This window comes from Etheostoma cragini, chromosome 6 (assembly GCF_013103735.1).
Source record: "Etheostoma cragini isolate CJK2018 chromosome 6, CSU_Ecrag_1.0, whole genome shotgun sequence".
Lineage (NCBI taxonomy): Eukaryota > Metazoa > Chordata > Actinopteri > Perciformes > Percidae > Etheostoma > Etheostoma cragini.
This window is the reverse complement of record NC_048412.1, coordinates 10,194,140-10,215,315: the sequence shown is the minus strand read 5'-3', so window position 1 is coordinate 10,215,315 and position 21,176 is coordinate 10,194,140. Positions and strand designations below refer to the sequence as shown.

At 38.8% G+C, this 21,176-nt stretch overlaps 1 protein-coding gene and 1 long non-coding RNA gene across 4 annotated transcripts in view; one reads left to right on the top strand and one right to left on the bottom strand.

Moving 5' to 3' along the window:
• The window catches only part of LOC117946024 (CUB and sushi domain-containing protein 3-like), a 219,942-nt gene that overhangs the window by 147,388 nt on the left and 51,378 nt on the right, over nucleotides 1–21,176 (bottom strand). For all 3 annotated transcript variants that reach the window (XM_034873814.1, XM_034873812.1, XM_034873813.1), the window contains exons 6-17: nucleotides 14,006–14,118; nucleotides 12,757–12,834; nucleotides 10,629–10,716; nucleotides 8,421–8,545; nucleotides 7,291–7,412; nucleotides 4,403–4,506; nucleotides 3,952–4,064; nucleotides 3,468–3,650; nucleotides 2,464–2,790; nucleotides 1,600–1,794; nucleotides 1,079–1,217; nucleotides 9–196 (exon numbers count right to left, since the gene is read on the bottom strand). In XM_034873814.1, the coding sequence (XP_034729705.1) occupies nucleotides 9–196; nucleotides 1,079–1,217; nucleotides 1,600–1,794; nucleotides 2,464–2,790; nucleotides 3,468–3,650; nucleotides 3,952–4,064; nucleotides 4,403–4,506; nucleotides 7,291–7,412; nucleotides 8,421–8,545; nucleotides 10,629–10,716; nucleotides 12,757–12,834; nucleotides 14,006–14,118 (1,775 nt within the window). The remainder of the gene's footprint in view (nucleotides 1–8; nucleotides 197–1,078; nucleotides 1,218–1,599; nucleotides 1,795–2,463; nucleotides 2,791–3,467; nucleotides 3,651–3,951; nucleotides 4,065–4,402; nucleotides 4,507–7,290; nucleotides 7,413–8,420; nucleotides 8,546–10,628; nucleotides 10,717–12,756; nucleotides 12,835–14,005; nucleotides 14,119–21,176) is intronic.
• The window catches only part of LOC117946025, a 19,033-nt gene continuing 10,131 nt past the window's right edge, over nucleotides 12,275–21,176 (top strand). Inside the window, exon 1 of the long non-coding RNA XR_004656951.1 lies at nucleotides 12,275–12,504. This is a non-coding gene — a long non-coding RNA (uncharacterized LOC117946025). The remainder of the gene's footprint in view (nucleotides 12,505–21,176) is intronic.

Below are 21,176 nucleotides of genomic sequence, written 5' to 3'. Positions count from 1 at the left end.
ACGCTCACCTTCATAGAATATCTTGAAGCCACTGTTTGATCGACTGTTATCAGTGGTGAAAAGCAGATACAGAAAGTTACTGCTACTAAACAGGAACTGAGGGACCTGGGTTCCATTAAATGAGCCAATCAGAGGAGAGAGCAGGTTGGGACCGTCATGCACTTCCAGGAAGTCATAACTGAGTTCAGTTTGAAACCTTCAAAAGTAATGAAAACAGAGACAGGGAGATGCAGAGAAGACAATTATTTGTATTCAAAATAAATCTTCTGCTTTGACAGATTAGACAGTTTGCCGACACAGCAGGCTAAATGGCTTCAGAGAAAATATTTAACTTTTAAGGAGATAAATGAGAAGAAATAGATTGCACAACAAGTGTTCCAATAATTGCAATACTATCAGATCTACGGGTTTCTTGGAAATATGATAAAGTCACCCTCAGGTCTCTGAATTATCGGAAAAATACTTTCAATTTCAGCAAGCGAAAAGCCAAGTCTCACTTTGTTTTTAATGCAAAGAGCAAAAAAAAAAATAAAATCACAGAGAAAGTAGCTCTTTGTTTCTTTATAAAGTAGTGTCTCAGCACTGAGATAGCATTGATTATAAAATATAAACATTATATGGTTTCACTCCTTAATGGTAAGAAACAAAGATCTAACAGCAAGACTTTTTTTTCTTTTACTGCAGCTCTCTAAGGAAGTGAACGGGAGCCAGTATGCGAAATCAAGAATTACTCAAGGCTTTCAACATTTTTGGAAAATAGGTCTAGGACTGTGTTCCACCTCCTCTGAGTTCATATCTCTAACTCAGAGGCTTCCTAGGCTCGGTGTTCTCCTTCTGTGTTTGTGCACATTTCAATTCCTAGGTGTGTGTGTGTGTGTGTGTGTGTGTGTGTGTGTGTGTGTGTGTGTGTGTGTGTGTGTGGTAGTACTCGCATGCAATGTAATACAGTATGTGTATATGGTATACGTACCTAAGGGATTGTGTGCTGTCTCAGTTGTCTGTGTCTTTTTGTTAGTGTACAGTATATGTGTCTATCTTTGTTTCCGAGGATTAGTTGTTGAAGCACTGTCATACAAACCTGTCAAAGCTGATCTTGATGGAGCTTCCTGGCTCAGCCTCAATGACCCACTCACAACTCAGGGAGTCTTTGTAGTAGCCTGGCCACCCCGGGGAAAGGATGACACCAGTCGGCCCGGAGTAGTGGCCCCCGCAAGGAGCTGGTGGAGCAGAGAGGTGGAAGAATGATGGGAGGCATTGGGGAGGATAAAGATATAAACTTAAGGCATACCTTTTCAAAGAAAAAAGGAAAATAGGTGGAGAAAAGTTGTTGCTTTAAAAGATAACACTCATTAATCTTTTTGTACCCACATAAAAAACATTGAAAAAGAATAAATACAGGATGAGTCATCAAAAGGGCTGTAGTTACACAAATCCCTGAAAATAAAAAAAATGTAGCCGTTTGGGAGGACTGAATATTCCACATAACCTACTCACTTTTTTTGTATTAAGATTCCCTCAGTTTTTTCTTTCTCTATCTAACTCAACAGTTGACACATTGGTCCACAAACCACACAATTATTTTCTATTCCATTTTAGTACCTTCACATTTGGGAATGAGTCCGCTCCACATCCCCTTGCCTTCCTCCAGATGGCATGTGATGGTGTCAGCCCCCTGCGTCTTGATGAAGCCCTCCTCACAAACCACTGAGATGGAACTACCCAGTTGGAAACTGTCCCCAAAGCGCCTGGCATTCAACGGTATGCCAGGGTCAGGGCACTCATTATGCCCGAAAGCTTGTAATGAAAAGACAGAACAAGATCTAGTGACAAACGCTGTTGTGTGAATGAGAAATGGGGTCTTTGAGGAGTCGGGAGATAAGGGAAATTGATGTAGCTATTCGTTGGAGAGAAACAAAACCTAACAGAGGTCTGCTCTGTACACCTGAGGGTGACATTAGCCTCTGTCTTTGAGCTTGTTGTGCCTTTCACCAGCGAAAAAGAATTACGATGCTGTTGCATTAGGCCATGAGGCACAAGAGTTAGGAACTGTTTGCACTATTCTAAATGCTTCTTGTTTTGTTAAGACAATTTAGGTTCTCTTGGACAAACAATGTACACACAACATTTCTCCTCATAGCTTAAGCATTTATTTGCAGAAGATATAAGGATGCTTTGTGACTGAGAACATGCACATTCTAACAAATTAAGAAGATATAAGATGTAATTTTTTATCACTGTACTCTAGCTCCCTTTTGTTTCTTTGGTTAGATGTTCTGTATACGTTTTTAATAAGTGTACGAAGTTAAAAGCTCAGTCAGTCCTGATTTTTGCAAAGAAGGCAATCATACTAGTCATCACACTTATCCCAAACCATAAAACGAAAAGGGTGGATCCACTTATTTGTTCATAGATGCTTTACTATGATATGTTTCTTTATATTACATAGATCTATTAGTCCCTTACTGCTATAGGTGATGTTGAACCCTCGCCCGGACATAGAGTGATCAGCCTGAAACTCCAGCTGCAGAACATTGCTGTTTGACGTCAGGTGGGAAGGAACTTCAGCACCGGAGAAGCGTCCTAGTATTGAGGCTTCTGACTGGTCCCCATCTTTGATAGTGAGGAAGTCATAGGGAGGCTCCAGGTCAAAATCATTGAAAGCCAGGTGTATTCTGGAGCCAGGCTCAGAGATAATGAGCCACACACAGTTGAGATTGTTTCCATATCCCTCTGGGTAATCAGGAGACAACACCGTCCCCATGGGAGCGGTGAAGTTGGAGAAACAGGGGACTGTGTGATAGAGGGGAGGTATACATTAGTAAAGATTTAAACACTTAAATATCCCAGGCAATTTGTTTTACAGCAACTTTCACTGGGCACATGACAATGTACACTGTGGATACTAAGATGACAGGGTCAGGCACAAAGATCAGTATAGAACACCGTCAGTACTGTATAACTAGCTTAGCAATCAGGAGGCAGCACTGCTCCCATGGGTGCTGAGTAGTTGGGAGAAACATGAAACTGTAAAGAGATGGAACAGAGGAGTTGGTGCACAAAGATACAGACATACAGCATATAGGTGCACAGCAATACTGCACACTGTCCCAATGGAGCAAAAGACTAGATTTATGTTATGGTTAGATATAGTGTAGTGAAACTCACAAGAGGGGTTTAGGACAATGTACAGTACAATGCAGGTTTCCCTTCTACTGAGTATCTGTGTAGCATAACAGTGCGCACCCTACTTTCTTCTCTTTCAAACCCACCCCCAATTAAGGCAAGCACATCCTATCAATTTCCAATTTTACGTTCCGTATATTGCTGTTTACACACAATGCCCTGCATGGTCATTTAACAACACTGTAATTAATCCTCCAAAAGCTTAGTGTCATTGTGAACTTTCCAAGCGCATAAGTAATTGCTTCATTTGCTGTCACGGAAAAAAAAGCATGTTTTGGACTCACATATGCAGATGGGGATATTAGCTGACCACTGATTGTTGTTCTGGCAGGTTATCATCCTCTCCCCGATGAGCTCGAATCCAAACTGGCATTCAAAGCGCAGAACATTTCCATTTAGAAAGCCACTACCCTCTTGGTAACCGTACAGGGGTGTACCAGGGTCACCACAACTCTCTTTGTCAATTTCTGTGGGTGAGGTGAGGGGAGGAGAAAAAGGGGATGGAAAGTAGAGGATTAAGTCAAGCCAAGTACTTTGAGGTACTTTTTTCCTTAAAATTATCTATAAAGGTCCAGGTGAAGAGTCTAAGAGCCAGGCTAGGGATTTTTTATTTTTTAAAGGAGATCGAGAAGGGAGTGAGAGACAGGCAGACTGACAAATAGGACAGAAAGGCAGACAGGAAAATTGACTCGTTGCTTTACTGAATGAGACAGTTGCAGACAAGAATACAGACAATGAGAGATGATATCAGCACTATAGTCTGTGTACCTTTATAGTTGATCTTGAAGCCGATAGAGCCAACACTCTCATCAGACTGGAGATGAAGCCACATCTGATGGGACATGCTGACAATCAGGTCTGGGACAAAGCTCCCAGTCAGCCTGCAGAGAGGGCAACAACAAAAAAGTCACTATTGTATCAATTCCCCCTTCTCAAACATCATCTCATCCCACCAAGTTATAATATGTCTCACATTAAATTTATAGAACCAAAAATTCAATGTACTGTGTACTTTATGTGTTGCATATTAGTAATTATAGGTCACACAGCTAGCTTCAACAAAGCCAGCTTCCATTTAAAAGGTGCAGTTATTAAATTCATTTAGAGGTTCTCTGCATATTGTGGCAACATCTAAAATGTAGATCTAGCGGGCATTGCACTGCATGGGAAATATCATAGTATAATACATAACCAATTAAGTGTTGTATGTGGTACTTACACTTGTATTATTGTTTTAGAATCACCCACTTCCCCTCCATCTCCGATTGTAAGCGAATCATACCCAATTTCTAGGTCAAACTCTTCAAAATTGATCTGAATAACCTGTAATAAAATATGATTTAACAAGTGTTAGAATACAGCATGGCAGTGCTTTTGAGCATGAGTAATATTTTGACACATTCCTACTGAAGCATTTATATCTTCAGAGTATGTCTACATTGAGTTCATAGTTTGTGAACACATGTCAACATGTTAAAATTAATTTTCTATAAATTCAAACAAAGCCTGACAGAAATTGGTATCTTGAGAGTCGAGTATTTGTGGTATTTATTAGGGGTGATCCGAGTATCCGGCTGAAACGAGTATCCGGTACGGATAAAGTACTTTTGCCGAGTACAAGTATTTTACGAGTAATATGAGTCAATATCCGTGCTCGGATTGAATACAACTCCTCAACTGGCCGCGCAGCGTTCTGTGATAATCACAGCACCCCCCCGCCTACAAACACGCTCGGATCAATCTCTCACACACACACACACACACACACACACACACACACAACATGGAGAAATGCGCTCCCTCGCTCTCTCTATCTCTATCTCTATCTCTCTCTCTCTCTCTCTCTCTCTCTCCCGCTCCGTCAGGCAGTCAATCGGGTCTGCGGATCTGTTCCGTTAACGTTTAGGGTTTCTTCAGCTTCAGGTTTCTTTTTAACTTTGGTTTGTAGTACTTACATATTAACCAGTAGATTTCTGGTAGACGTGGGTTTCAGACATGCTGCTCGGTTTAAATGCAACTCCCGTCGCGTCTCTGCAATCAGAGATTTTTTTTTGTTTTGCTGTCAGCTGCCCCCCGTCCCCTCTCTATCTCGCTCTCTCTCTCACACACACACACACACACACACACACACACACACACACCTGATGTGAAAAAAAAGAACCCAAAAAAAAAAAAATCACACTGATCATAAAAAAATAAAAAGTTAAAAAAAGAAAGCCATACTGAGTATGAAAACTCTTGTTCATTACATTTTACTTAATAATTGCAACAGCATGTGTTGTATTCAGTGTTGCAAAACGTTCTGTATATAGTATGTTTGTTACCATGACAACACCATTGATCTGAAGCTTGATGCTGTCATGTAAATAGTTTTCAAATCAGCAATAAATATAAAAATTTTTGATCAACTCATTTCAATTGCATGCTTAAATAACATACCGGTTAAAGCCCCGCACATTTCAAGAGAGCCCGACCCACTTCCGGTTTAAATATGACCACTTCCGGTTTTGCAAGCAATGCAGACAGCAACATGTTTGATAGATGCTGTAAACGCCTAATACTTCTTCCTATCTCATAATTTAGATATGCATACCACAGCCCACATTCCGGAACTTGTATGAATTATGCAGAAACCAACCGTCAAACTCAAATAAACAATATCTTCAAGAGAAAATGGTTGAAAGACTCAACTCTCAAAGTTGTGAAAGAGTGCATAACCTTGCCATACAGAGCAATTTAGAAACAAACAGCAGTATCTCATTACATTACTGTACTTTAGTGCACACATCAAATACTATAAACCAATCATTGCTGGCAAATGTAAGATTTTGAAAACTTTTATTTGCCTGTTCGCATTCACATTTGAATTATATAGCTTTGTTAGCTATCACTGGTCTTGGTCCTTTTTTTTTTTACCTTAAAGATTTACATAACATCACAAAAGATATTTTCACTGGCAACAGCTGCTTACCCTAAAATTAATCACGTAAAACCGAGTCTACTGCAGAGAAAGGACACAATAAAGCCATATTATCTCAACCTACACTTTGCAGACATGAATTAGTGTTGCTAAAAAGGATCTTTTATGACATGAGCGTCACAGTTGTTGATGACAAACATATGATGGCTGCTTGCTCATCCTTAACATCCCTTTCTCTGACCATTGGGAGGACAATGCCTGCACAATATCATTGTGTAACAGCCTCATTAAAATGCACGCATAAGCATAATTACCTAATAACACTAATGGACCAAGTTTCAGTGCCAAGTCAATGGTGTGTTTGCCTAGCAGAGGGTACGACATCACAAAGCTATGGCACTTGCCAGTCCTAGTGAGATCTAAGCTGGTGTTAGTTGGTTGGTTATTAGTTATTAGCAAGATAGCACTTAGTTGACAGCCCTGTGTATAGGATTTACTGGAAGAGCAATAAAGAGACAGTTTTTTTGTAGGAGCGCAATAATGACCATTACGAAAACAGGTTTGACCTCTTCACTTTGGGGAAATGCTGATCTCAGTCAATCATTATTTCTCTCCATTTCTGTAACCCAAAATAAATTAAGCAAATCTGTAAATTACCAACAGCCTAGATCAGGGAGAACTGAAATGCAATCCACTGCAGCTATGTACATTAATGAGGGGCATTGACAATGAACTTGTCAAAATACATGCATATTCTATGTAACCTTTCCCCACCCTGGGAAGTCATTGGAAAAGATATGCACACATGAATATGTATCCAGGAAAACGTAAAGCCAAGACAAATGGTCTACACCACAAGGTGGGAGGGACTTCTCTAAAGTAAAATAGTGAGGGTGTACTCCCTGGGGGAATAGGGGAAAATGCCTATTTTTGTTTATCATAAAAATACTAAGGGTTTTCGCACTTGTGTATGTAAAACACAATTGGGACATTACATTACATTATTCATGCTATAAAGCAGATGCGGATAGGTTCAACACAAAGCATAACTTGTAATGTACACAGTTATAGTCTTACAACTGTAAGTCTAGTTGCAAATTAAGGTTAAGTGAATATGAGAAGATGATGATGGTCTAAAAGCCTGTTATCGTTGGGTCCTCAGAAGAACCCTGTCTCTATTTTTCTACCTTGTTTGGATCGCTGGCTGTGATGATCCACACACACTGGGAGTTACTCTCATACTGGATAGGGAAGTTAGGAGATGTAAAAGTCCCAGAGGGTCCTTGCAGATTTGACCCACACGTTTTCACTGCAACAGTATCAAGATAAACATGAAGACAAAGACAATAAACATTAAGTTAAAGTGCCCATATTATGCTCATTTTCAGGTTCATAGTTGTATTTTGAGGTCGTCCCAGAATAGGTTTACATGATTTCATTTTCAAAAAACACCATATTTTCTGTTGTACCACACCTTGCTGCAGATCCTGTTTTCACCCTGTGTGTTTAGGTCTCTGTTTTAGCTACAGAGTGAGACATCTCACTTGTTTTAGCTACAGAGTGAAACATCTCACTTCTATACTATCTTTGTTGGGAGTCGCACATGCGCAGTAGCTAGATAAGATCACATCAGCTAGATAACTTTCTCGAACTTTGGTCGGTACAAGGCAGGATTAGCTGGGAGACTTCCGTTAAACAAGGGTGCTTGTGGAATACTTGCAGAACAGGGATATGTTAGTCGTTCTTTTGTAGATTATGGTGAACTAGTGTGTGTTGTAGTAGCAGTATTTTTCCATTGAGAACGAGCAGGCATGTGCTACGATTGGCCACCTCATCTCGGCTAGTGACAGAGAGCCACGAAGATTTAGAACATCTCGACCAGAAACTGAAAAGAGGACATTCAGAAACCTGTATCTCACTCAAAACAGCATGGACAGATAGAGAATACATTGTATAAATCATCACAACAAAATCTAAAAGTTAAAGCTTGGACTGTTAAATTCACAATAAATATTTCCAGAAGGCAGAGTAATACCTCCTGTATTGTAATATGACGGAGTTGTAATGTATTGTTTGCACAAGTGGAGAGAGGGTCTATTAGCTGCATTTCCATTAATCAAATTCTAAAAGGTGCTCCAGGTATTATGAAACATAGGAAAACAGGCAGAGCATTTTGGAATGAAAAAGTAGAGTGCTGCAGCAGTGGCGTTCATATATAATTAACAAAAATGAACTTTCCTCTATCTGCATAGAGCCTATTTCCAGAGGCACTGCCTTAATCAAACTGGTTTATTAACTCTTCAGAAGCCTCGCTCACCCTTGCAGACAGGTCTGTGGTCGCTCCAAGCAGCAAAGACTTCTGCTACGCGCTGGCAGGTAATCGTTTTGGAACCCTGCAGCACATGGTCTTCATCACAGGTAAATTGAGCAGTTGCTCCGATGCTGAGAGAGATAACAAACACCATTAACGTCTGAAAAAGCAATCAATTCCTCAAGTATGACTGTTCATGAAATATCAAATTCATTATTTATTCATGTCATTCATTACAGATTTGCACTGTGCGTCAAAATATCAAATTCAGTAGATAAGTTAATTTATCAAATTATTTATCATTTGTCCTTATACTCCATACTCGCAGAGCCCAAGATAAAAATAGTTAAAAGTTAAAAAGAAAAACAATGATGCCCTTTATGCGGTGAGCATTTTTTGCACAAAAACTGAACTCAATTATGTTCATATGTGAACACCAGACATATATTATATTGTAAATTAGAGCTATAAGAGTCCAGTGGAGGCAGATCATAGACACATAGAGGTATATAATTACAGGGGCAAAGCAATATTAATTCAGTTGTGAGAATGAACTTTACTGTGGCAGGTAGCAAAATCTTAACATCGACCGGTTTCAGACAAAAATGTAATCAAAGTCTGCAATGTGTCAAAGCAAATAGTCTTAAGGTGAAGATGGTTTTTTCTCTCTCCAGAATGCTGAATGGGTGTGGTACATCATAAAAGACCTACTGAACAATATTAGCGAAAATTATATTAATCCATGACTTAAACACTTACTTAATAGATCAAACATTCCATACATGATAGTAATACACTCACCTATAGGATTGTTAGGAACACCATACTAATAGTGTGTTTGACCCCCTTTCGCCTTCAGAACTGCCTTAATTTTACGTGGCATTGATTCAACAAGGTCCTGAAAGCAATCTTTAGAAATGTTGGCCCATATTGATAGGATAGCATCTTGCAGTTGATGGAGATTTGTGGGCTGCACATCCAGCGCACAAAGCACCCGTTCCACCACATCCCAAAGATGCTCTATTGGGTTGAGATCTGGTGACTGTGGGGCCATTTTAGTACAGTGAACTCATTGTCATGTTCAAGAAACTAATTTGAAATGATTCGAGCTTTGTGACATGGTGCATTATCCTGGTGGAAGTCAGAGGATGGGTACATGGTGGCCATAAAGGGATGGACATGGTCAGAAACAATGCTCAGGTAGGCCGTGGCATTTAAACGATGCCCAATGGGCAGTAAGGGGCCTAAAATGTGTCAAGAAAACATCCCCCACACCATCACACCACCAACAACAGCCTGCACAGTGGTAACAAGGCATGATGGATCCATGTTCTCATCCTGTTTACACCAAATTCTGACTCTAACATGTAAATGTTTCAACAGAAATCTAGACTTATCAGACCAGGCAACATTTTTCCAGTCCTCAACTGTCCAATTTTGGTGAGCTTTTGCAAATTGTAGCCTCTTTTTCCTATTTGTAGTGGAGATGAGTGGTACCCGGTGGGGTCTTCTGCTGTTGTAGCCCATCCGCCTCGAGGTTGTGCGTGTCGTGGCTTCACAAAAGCTTTGCTGCATACCTGGGTTGTAACGAGTGGTTATTTCAGTCAAAGTTGCTCTTCTATTAGCTTGAATCAGTCGGCCCATTCTCCTCTGACCTCTAGCATCAACATGGCATTTTTGCCCATAGGACTGTTGCATACTGGATGTTTTTCCCTTTTCACACCATTCTTTGTAAATCCTAGAAATGGTTGTGCGTGAAAATCCCAGTAACTGAGCAGATTGTGAAATACTCAGACCAGCCCGTCTGGCACCAACAACCATGCCACGCTCAAAATTGCTTGAATCACCTTTATTTCCCATTCTGACATTCAGTTTGGAGTTCAGGACATTGTCTTGACCAGGACCACACCCCTAAATGCATTGAACCAACTGCCATGTGATTGGTTGATTAGATTAAAGCATTAATGAGAATTTGAAATGGTGTTCCTAATAATCCTTTAGGCGAGTGTATAACAAAGCTTCAAAACGGATGGAGGTTGTCATAACAAGATTAAAACTGGGTTTGCATGCACATACACTTTGTTGCCTTAATGAAATGTGACAGCATGCTGCATGTCGTCCACTGAAATTGGATGACAAGCATGCTGTCCTGCTCCTTCTCTCCTCTACATAAATCTGAGCACCGTCATTTCAGCTGTTATAGCACCAACTCACCTGAAGTCAGAGCCGATCCGTTTGCCATTCTCCGGTTCCCCTGGGTCAGGGCAGTAATTCGACACCTGTTTGATTCCTCCTTCATTCACTGAGAGAGGAAGAAGGACCAAGAACTTGTACAAAAGATACTGTCACTATCAAAGCTCATTTCAGAAAACGCTCGCAGAAGTGAAAAGCACTAGAATAGTAGGTAACTCATAAGACTGTTTGAACGTTCAGTGGTTATGTTTGGTAAACAAATTTGGTTTCTGAATCATGTAGTTAGACAAATTGACCTTATCTCTTAGTGTCAGACTTTCAACTGCCAATCATTTGGCAGCACCGTTGTGAATACATACGTGTTTTGTAATACCAGAGTGAGTGCCAAGGCTAAATGCAACTCTACTAACCGAGCTAGACAAAAGATAGGGAAATATATCTGGGACTAAGAGGATTAAATAACCTTCAACTATCAATTGCAGGAGCTACAATAATCACTCAGTGAGACTCCTTACATAATAACAGTTTAAGTACACCTTGTAGATATGTTTTCATATAGAGTGCAGCCTTCACTATGGCAGGAATGTAGAAAGGTGGCTTGGAATAGGAAAACAGTTCAGTGTCTTTCTGTGCTCTGACTTTTAACAAGCTCATCTCCCCCCTTTTTAACAAGCTCATCTCCCCCCTAGCATTAGGATCTGTAAATCAAAGACTACATGTCCTGGAAATGAAATTCATAAAATATGTAGCATCATAATTATCCTTACGTTTTGTTGAAATATTTGCAATACAACATCACCTCACACCCTCTCACAAAGACCTATCCATTTTTACATGAGAAACTACCAACTTCTTTTCTTTGACTTGTTGCAGGAAGTTCATTAGTTTTAAAGTTAATTGTTGCGGGTTATAATACAGTTATGGGTTCAATTGTATGCAGTGAATCCACAAGGCATATAAAGCATCTCTTCATAGTCTTTTAAATGATATACAGTATTGTCTAAGATTACAGCCCTCTGCATTATTCATGTCTCCATGCAATGCTGAATCTATGACACATAAGGTAATAAAGATTACAACCTGTTATCATTGAAGTGTTTAGCACACTTTGGAGTTAGAGGAAATTGTGCTCCGGATTTATGTTAATGACAAAGCTCCGCAAGCAATTAGAAGGCATTCATTTTGGTCTGAAGTGTACACAAATCATCTGACAAGTGAGTGGTCATTCAACCTTGACTACTGCTGTGTACACACAGTGCATGAACATAAGTCAATCTGGTGCACTGCACTAAAGAGTACAAAAGGAGACAGAAGGGGTTTTTGGCTGACTAAAACGGATCATATTTAGCATTTTGTTGCAATGTCAACCTGATCTCACAGAATTCTGTAAAAGGAACAAGGCCCCTCAACTCCAAATCTTTGGCAGTTTCAAGGAATTGCAAAAAAATCTTTGATTGGTCCACGGATGACCTCCGTGAACTGAACATGGATCGCAAATAATTCTGTGATGGGCCTACAGAAGAATTCAGAAATAAATAAACACTGCTAAGTTAAGGAAAAGGTCGTGGGTGGGCTTACGGTTCCGTGACACGCGGGAAGAACGGTGCGGTTAGGTTTAGAAAAAGAAGAATGCAACTTTAGGAAACAGTATACGGGGGGCATGGTCTCTGGGGTGAAAGTCTTGTGTAGGACCCATCCACTACCCCAACCGATTGCCGGGCTTTCATCCTACTCGCTACCATAGTCGCTCCTAATGCTGCGTCATCTTCTCATTGACTTTACATTGGCATTGTTTTCCATGGGGGCCACATAGACTTTTCACACATTCCGTGCCACCACCACGTAATGCGGAGTTAACAGTTCGTGATCATTTCACGGATTTCTGTGAGACCAGGCTGTGCATTAAATATAACTGATCTAGAGTGTTGGGACAGGATGTCTGAGACAGCAGGGGAAATGGGTCATCAGAAAGAAAATTGACTGCACTTCTGCAAAATCTAGTACTGTAGCTTAATTCCTTCACCAAATGATGCAGCAAAAAAGAAAAAAAAAGAGACAAGAAAGAAACAAAGACCCAGAACGCAAGACCTACATAAACAAAAAAATCCAAACAATGAAAACAGTTGTATAAGAAAAATAAAAGACTTACTCAAAGACAGTTTGTTAGTGTTGTCCTTTCCTGGTAATAATTTTACCCCTCTGGATTTAAGCTCTCCAGAGCTTTTCACTGGTCGAGAGCAACAGAAAGAGTTCATTAGATAAAAGAAGTTACAGTATTAGATGTGAGAAGATACAGTACAAGTGTTTCTTTCTCTGGATAATACTTGGTCCTATGAAGAACATCAAAATGCAATTGCTACTGATGTATATACTTTTTCAAAGGAAATGAGTCCAACGGTTCTGATGCATTCCTAAGGGTTGCCCTAGCAATTCTATAAAACCTAAATTAGTTTGTCATGTTTGCTTGTTTATTCATATACTGTATCTCAGACATGATTGGTCGAGGTAGATTTAATGTTTACAGCTTTTAGCGGGATATAGTACGCAGAATCAGTAAGCAGCCCAAAGACCTCAGTGATACATATTAAGACTAAATAAACACAGCAGGGGCCAGATTTCACACAAAAAAACAGGTGATGAAAGAAATAAACAATGCATCAAGCCAAAACAAGGCTTTTTGAATCTGAAAATATTCAGACAATCTCATCTGAACTGCACTATGTGACAACTGGTGCATTCAACATGTTATAAAACACAATTAAGAAATGAATCTATTTAGCAACCAGATAAGGTTTTTATAAGCTCAAAAGCCCAGTGCATAATAAAACCCCAAAGTGCCCGTTTGTGCTTAAAAATATCTGCCGTTGACATCATAAATAACAAATGCATATAGAAATGTATTTACTACTGTACAACGATGCTACGCAATAGATGAGAATTGTGATTTTTCATGCAATTGATTTTATGTCTTCATTTACAGTGTGTTTACACATGCATGTTACTGAAAGTTTTTATGGAGCTGTGTAAGGTGAAGTTGCAGGTTTCATATCTGGCTCGGGGCTAGGCCTTTATGGTATAGTACATGCTGTCAATTTAAAGTCATGCCAGAGAACAATGTCAGGAAAACTGATTTTTTTAGTTTGATAACGGGAAAAGCATATACAAGTCACATAAGTATATACAGTATTTACTCTCAAATATATGGTTAACATGGCCCCTTTGAAGCACAAAAGGGCCTCGTGCCCTCAGCAGAAGGGGTATTAATCAAACTGTTTAATATTCAGTTAAAGATCAAAAACATGTTTTGTGATTACAATGTGTTTTCAAATCGATGATCCCTTTTCGTTCAAGTATGGGGCCCTCTATTACAATGTGCAAATGAAGTATTCATGTCTTACCTTGATACTGAGCCCTGAAGCCTTTGTGGCGGTGGTTGCTCTCTGTCACAAAATGCAGCCGCAGCCAGTTTTTGTTGCTGATGATGGGTGCTGGAATATTCATTCCAGTCATCCTGAGTGTAAAGAGTCAAATAAATAAATCATAAATTTCACCTGTTTTAACTTAAAGTCAACTACATAGGTTTCATGTCACTAGCATCTTTGTCGCCATAACCACCTTAAAAAAGGGGGGGGAAACAGGTTGAGTAAAATGAAAGAAACCATGAATGAAAACAGAAAATTGGAAAGACACAAAAATAAGAGGAGATACTACATCCAATTCTACAGTACAGTATGCCATGCCTGTATAAAAAATAGTCTCCTTAATGAAGACCAGATTCTAGTTATCAACAGAAGCTCGGGACAGACTGAAAAAGAGCATGGTGATGGTGCTGAGCCCTGGGATCCAAAGTTGGCTCAGTGGCTCAATTGTTAACTTCTTATTTTGTCTGTGTGCATGTGCCCACACACATTTATGAGTGAGTGAGTGAGGGAGGTTGGTTTCCCTTTGTAATGTCTTTGGCAAAGCCACCAAAGGGGAAGGCAGTCAAAATAAAAATGAGAGAAACAAAGACCATAGATTGAGAGAAATACACAGTAAGAGATTATTAAAGTAAAACAAAGCGGTGGAGGCCGACATTTCCCATTGTGGCTATTGCAGATTTCAGCCTAACCCCACATTTTCACCACAACCCCAAGTTCCACATGTAACACGGTTTCTGTTTAACCACATTTAATTGCTAACATTACATTAGGTCTTAAGTCATTCAAGGAGGATACAGTAAGAAAACATGTTTTATGATAATAGTCAGCAGTATTTAAATTTATCTGGAAAGGCAATTGGCCAAGATGCAAGATATCTACTCTACAGGAAAGGAAAGAAGATGGTGGCCTCTCGGTTCCCAACGGTGCATTTCTGGTTATTTGTGTAAAAACCCCTCCTTAATCAAGATGTGATTGTTTGCTGGCGTACCTTACAAAGTGCTAGCACAGGGCCTTGGTCACCCCATGACGTTGTTTTTTGCCAATGATTCTAATAAACGGTGCCAGTTACGCTTTGGCCCCATTATCTTTCATCTTATCAAAACTTGGAGGTTAGCTGAAACATACTGCCGTGAAGCTTTTAACTGGCACACTTTTCCCCATTATTCAATAATGCAGCACTCCTGATTGGTGGGAGGCCAATAACAGCCCCACAATGGGAACGTAGGGGAGTTCATCGTCCAAAAGACATTTTTGGTGAGGTTGTCTTGTTCCCATTCTCTGACTTACAAAATGCATTCAGTCTGCCACGTTCTGCTTTTTTCTTTTACCTTCAGTTAAGGTCAGCGCTAAGGCCTACGGTGTTCCCTGGCACAGTCCTTTGCCAATTAATCCTATTTGTTAGTTATTTACTTGTAATTCACTTGAGTTATGTACTGCGCAGCCTAACAACTGAAAATTATTCATATACCATTATGCATTTTCTGTCCTATGAAAAACAAGGCACATATATTCATATTTTCCGGGAGTGCTCTCCCTTTGGACAGTTTCTTCTGGTCAATATTGCATCCAACATTTTTGCCTTGTTTAATATTACTGTGCCTGTTTGTCAAAATCACGAGAGCTTTCTACTTATTCTTCTTGTATTTCCTCCAGTGCATATTGAGTGACAAAAATGAGAAAGTCCAATTGTAAAAATGGATTCCTCACATAATGCACAGCCATTCTGTCTCTGCAGACTCACTTGGTCTCTCTATTTGTTCCTACAGTACACACACACACACACACACACAAAAATATGGCTTTTCAGAGATTTTTATCTGCTTGATTTCATAAGAATTTTAGCATTCTTCACATCATTGATTTGCGGTGTCTCAAGGACTATTGGTAGATTCTGACAAAGGTTTGCGAGACATATTAAAGAGTTCTCATAAAGTTCTCAGAGTGAAATGGGCCTGATTTGATGAGGGGTTGAAGGGAGCATGGTTATCTCATCAAAATACCAACGTAATGAATCCCAATGTGCAGGTACTGTGGCCAAATGCGGCCTTAGGGCCAGAGAAATAAATTGAAATCTGTGGTGTCTACTTAGTTTTCCAGTGAGAAAATGATATGTAGCGGCACCCCAGATAATGAGCGATCAATTCAAATTCATCAAAAAAGATTGGGCTGTTTTAATTAAATTAATTTTGATTTCAATTTTGGATCAAACAATCAAAATACTATAACAACGAAAAACGATTTTGCCATGCTGTATTTTGCATAAGTCAACCGAGGGCGACATTATTGTTCATATTTTGGCACATTTAGTAATGACAGTAGGCTAGTAGTGGTCATAGTGAGTGAAACTGTGATGTGAGATGCACATTGTGTTATGTATCTGGAAATGTTCATTAGCTGTGTTACGTTACGTGTGAGTGTGTAAAGCTGGACAATAGTAAAACAGATTTTATTCTGATCCAAAGACTCTGTGAGATAAAAGACACTAAAAGATTATACACTAGACACTATCCATTATATCCAAAGATTGAGTATTCATGATTATTTTAGTCAATATTGAAATCACAATTATTTAACAAGATTATTATTTTTTCCATGATTGAGCAGAGTTTTATTTTCCCTCCTACACATATTCTATAAAGTCTAACAAGAGGGAGTAATTGAAAGAATATTTTCTATGATGTTCAGAAGCTGTACCCTTTGGTCAGTTTATCCAGTTGCTGCATACATGATTTGCACTGATGGAATACCTCGGCCAATTGGCAAGTCACATTCCTTCAATTAAACATTGCATTCTCTGCAGTCTGACTGCAGTAGAAGATAGCTTTTGAGGCATTTTGATTTGTATATTTTGCCTGGGAAGAACAATTATAAATCCCATGAAGAAGAAATTGGATCTAATACACATGGAAATTTAACCAAAGTTTGTAATTTAGCTGCAGGTCACTTCTTGCTCTCAACCTGCTTTGAATATTGTAATCTTCCTCTGACAACCATTTAGCCACTATGTAAGAATAGGAATGTTCATATTTAGTGAACCAAAAAATTATAGCCAGATTGCTCAGCGAAACAGCATTGTATTCCAAAAGCCTCGGCTTTCTTATTATGTTAATAACATACAGAGTGAACGTTACAGTTCATATTTCGAAACATCTACAATTAAACTGAATTACAGAAAGGTAGAAAATAAGGTGTACATGGAGAGAAAGGCATAAGAGACATTTTCTGATAAATTGCATAGTATTTAAGCAAAAAAGTGTATCTAATATTCGCAAACCCTTTCACGTTTTTTGTTCTGTGTCCTTATTTGAAATAATGAGTGACGTGTAATCTACAGCTTGCTGTTTTTGCCCTTTGTGAACAGGGCTGTAGAATCATATTAAAGGTCAGAAGAATAACAAAAAACTGTTTTCCTTGGTTGAGCCGGAGTCCAATGTTGGCTTTTGTAAAAGGAAACCGAGATTTCTTGTCTATTTTCACGGTGATTGATGTGTAGACTCACGCCAACCTTCTCCAGCATGACAACAATGGGATCAATAAACTTATTTGCAGAGATCTGAAGAAATCTTCAATTGATATAACGATAAAACTACTAAGAGGTGTCAGCAAAACATATTTCTTGCCCTACAGTCTTATAATTTAAGTAGTTTCAACTTTCAAGAATTGGTTTCAGTATTATCATCTATCATCCACTTTCAGGAAAATGGCTGGATAAATTAGTTAAAAATGTTTCAGCATTTTCCATTTTACAACTATTACATATGTTAAAATTAAATGAATATTCAAATACCTTCAGTAATTACATGTGTGTGAAATACATGCACTGATGTCAATTATTAACTCTTGCAAATTAACTGCAATTGTTATTCTCCAGGGATCAATGTATCCGTAATTTGCACATTTCTGCGTTACAATTTTAACTTGTATATTACTTGATACATCTATAATACTACAGGATGAGAGACGATAACAAGTTAAGTTGGGTAAGGCTTTTAAATCTATTTGCCTGAAAAGGGCCAAGAGGAGATATTAAATTCTGCTAACTCTGAGGTACCGGGCTGTCAATCATTGTTAAGCAGCTCTAAACCACGAGGGCACATTGACAGTTTGCTTGTCTCTGCCTGCAGCTGCTGCTATATGTTAGGATGCTTGAAAGTGTAGCTGTCCAATGGCCTTGTACACAGTCGGAGACACTCATAAAAAGAGAGGGAGCAAGAGCAATGAATTTTACGGGCATGCGAGAATTGCTTGCCCTGAAATGTGTTTGTTTGCTTGTCTGTTTGTTTATCTGGACGAGTTGAAGTCATCTCTCTAAATTTTGGCCCCAGTGCACTCAAACTCACTCGGTCCTACTTGGATTGCTGGGCTTAAAACGAAAACTTGGCCTGACAGCCTCTTACATTGGTGACATACAATTACATCATTTTAGAGTGTCAAAGTAATGCATTGTGACCGCTCACCACACACGTAACAACTCCCATTAATGAAGGTGCTGCTTGTTAAACTGCTTTGCCTGATAATTTAACATAGTATATGTCTTGTTTTATCCTCTCCTTGGACATTAGTCTGCTGACATCTTAACCGAAGATGTCAGTTCCCTTTTTGGGGTTATGACGCCATAGTCATAATCTGTGTCATGTCCTGCTTCCTGCACGCTCTACCTGCTAATGCTACTGTACCCTATAATGTGTCTGCACTAAATGTAGCCCGTTTTGTATGTTGTTTTTATATAATCTCGTTTTTTATATATTTTAGATGCGTGACACCCCTTGTGCCACAATGAAACGTTTTGTGTACGCATATGGTTGAAATGACAATAAAACAAACTTGAATTGAGTTGAATGCCTCACTGGCTGTCAGTAAACGGTAGGTGTGGCTTGGGAGTGGACTCACAGAGCAGCGAATCAAGTGCATTCTGGAATTTGGTGTCTTTCATCCACATGAGCCAAAAACACTTTTTCTGTCTGTTCTCAGCCTAGAAGGCACCAATTAAAAAAAAAAAAAAAAATCACATTTCTACTACGTAAGTGACCCAACTTAAAAGATCTTTTCAATGATGACATATTCCTTTGATGAATAGACAATATAATAAAACCCTGCTGTAGAGTAAAGTGACAAAGTATTCTTTGAATGTATGTAATATGTACATCATGTTAAATGCCATAAATATTGAAAGACAAAATATTTTTTGAAAAATCAACATTTGTGTTTTGATGTCATTTCCCAGTTTACAGTTTATTTTGGTTTAACGTAATCCATCCATTGTATTAACAATTTGATTATAATGTTTTAGCTGGTATAATAGAATCACTAAAATACTCTATAAGACTACTACTACTGCCAATGAAAAAAAAAATCCTCTACTATGGTGTAAAAAGAAAATTGTTTAAATTGAATTACATTTGTAGATGGTTTTATTTTGAAGACCCAAGGAAGTAACCGGTCAAGTATATCTTGTTTTTTTGTCCCTAGGTTTAATGTGAACATGAGATGTCGGTTGTAGAAGTATCTTCAATGTGTGAAGAGATGTCATGACCAGAGCATTAATTAATAATAAAAAGGAGTATTAATAAATTGTATGTAAATAATTAACCACTTTTAGCCATTTTTCTTTAATTCTGAAAAGCAGGAGACACAAGACAACACAAAGCGTTTGCCACTGGGGCTCCGAAAGGCATTTCTGTCAGTACAAGAGTTCAATTTGGAGCTTTTATACCTAAGAGAAGAGGGTTACCTGATGGTCTGTCATAACACATCAGTGTCATCCCATATCAGCTTCCTGTCAAACTCTCTTAAGATTTGTCAACATACAATACTTAACAGTCATCACCACACTCAGAGCGCCTCTCCTTTTGACTCTCTCCGTCTCTCAATGACAGTCTCTGCTTCTCTCTCTCCTGACTCTGGATGACAACTCTCAGGGACAACAAAGCTTGTAGCTCAGTGATTGATTAGAGCTTCTTTCAGCCAATTATAATTAATGCCCGGCAGGATCACATAAACCTGGCAAATGCTCCCATTCACTCAGGACGTGGAAGAGATGGATAATCCCAGCCTCAAGGTTGGGGGTCAAACCTATTTCATATTTCCTTGTTTCACTTTGGAGTTATTTCTACATCAAGCCAATACAAAAAACCATAAACCAGTGTCTAAAGGCTGCCTTTTAAACTAAATTCTGTTGAAGATTTGTAATTCATGTGCACTTTGAATTGAATTGTAAAGCAGGGAACCATGTGTCCTCTCCGTGAATTTATTTAATTCAACCAGAGCGACAAGGCATATTGAACACTTTTTGCACACAACTGTCCATAAAAATTCATTAAAAAAAAAAAAAGAGGTACATTTGCATGCCAGTCAGCTGTTTTTTAAACATGAGGCTGATTTTAGAGTGCTGCTCTTATAAAATATTACATGCTCAACCATACACTAAGAACCTTTGTTCTTTGCATGCTTCAAGATCACACACCAAGCAGGCCTCCTTGTTATACCAAGAACCAAGACAAAATCCTAAGGCAATACAGCCTTGTTTTACAAGAGACCCCACATCTCTTTGGAAGAGATTTAGAGCTGCTGACACAGTAGCTCTCGTTCGATCTGTCAAAACTTAATTCTCTCTATAAGTGCCCGTTAAACTTTTGTTTTTGTCATGTTTAAATCCACAGTGGTCCAGTCTCTATAGGGCATGATAATTACTAGATAGGTAAATTAATATTACTGAACATAATGTAATCTTATTATTGGATTATACTGTAATCCCATTGATATAGTTAATTGTACTAACTACTGTACTACACCATACTGTTCATTTTTGTAATTGCCTTTTTCAAACCTACAGCTCTTAATTGCATCCCCAGCCATTAAAGTGATGGGGGCTTTCTCTTTGCATTTCTGTTATTTTCTATATGCATACGTCTGAGGGAATTCTTCCTTATATTTGAAGTTTGGTCCGGGTTTAGAAGTGCAGCTGTGGGCCGGTAAAACCCATTAAAGCATTGTTTGTAATATTGGGCCAAAAAAATAAACATAACTTTACTACCTACTTTATTGGAACTTTAATTTGTCAATCAAAACTGACGTCATACTTACAAAATACACAAATTGTGATACTGAGGCTCATGGAATTTAATCTCTCCTGGCCTCAAACCTTTCA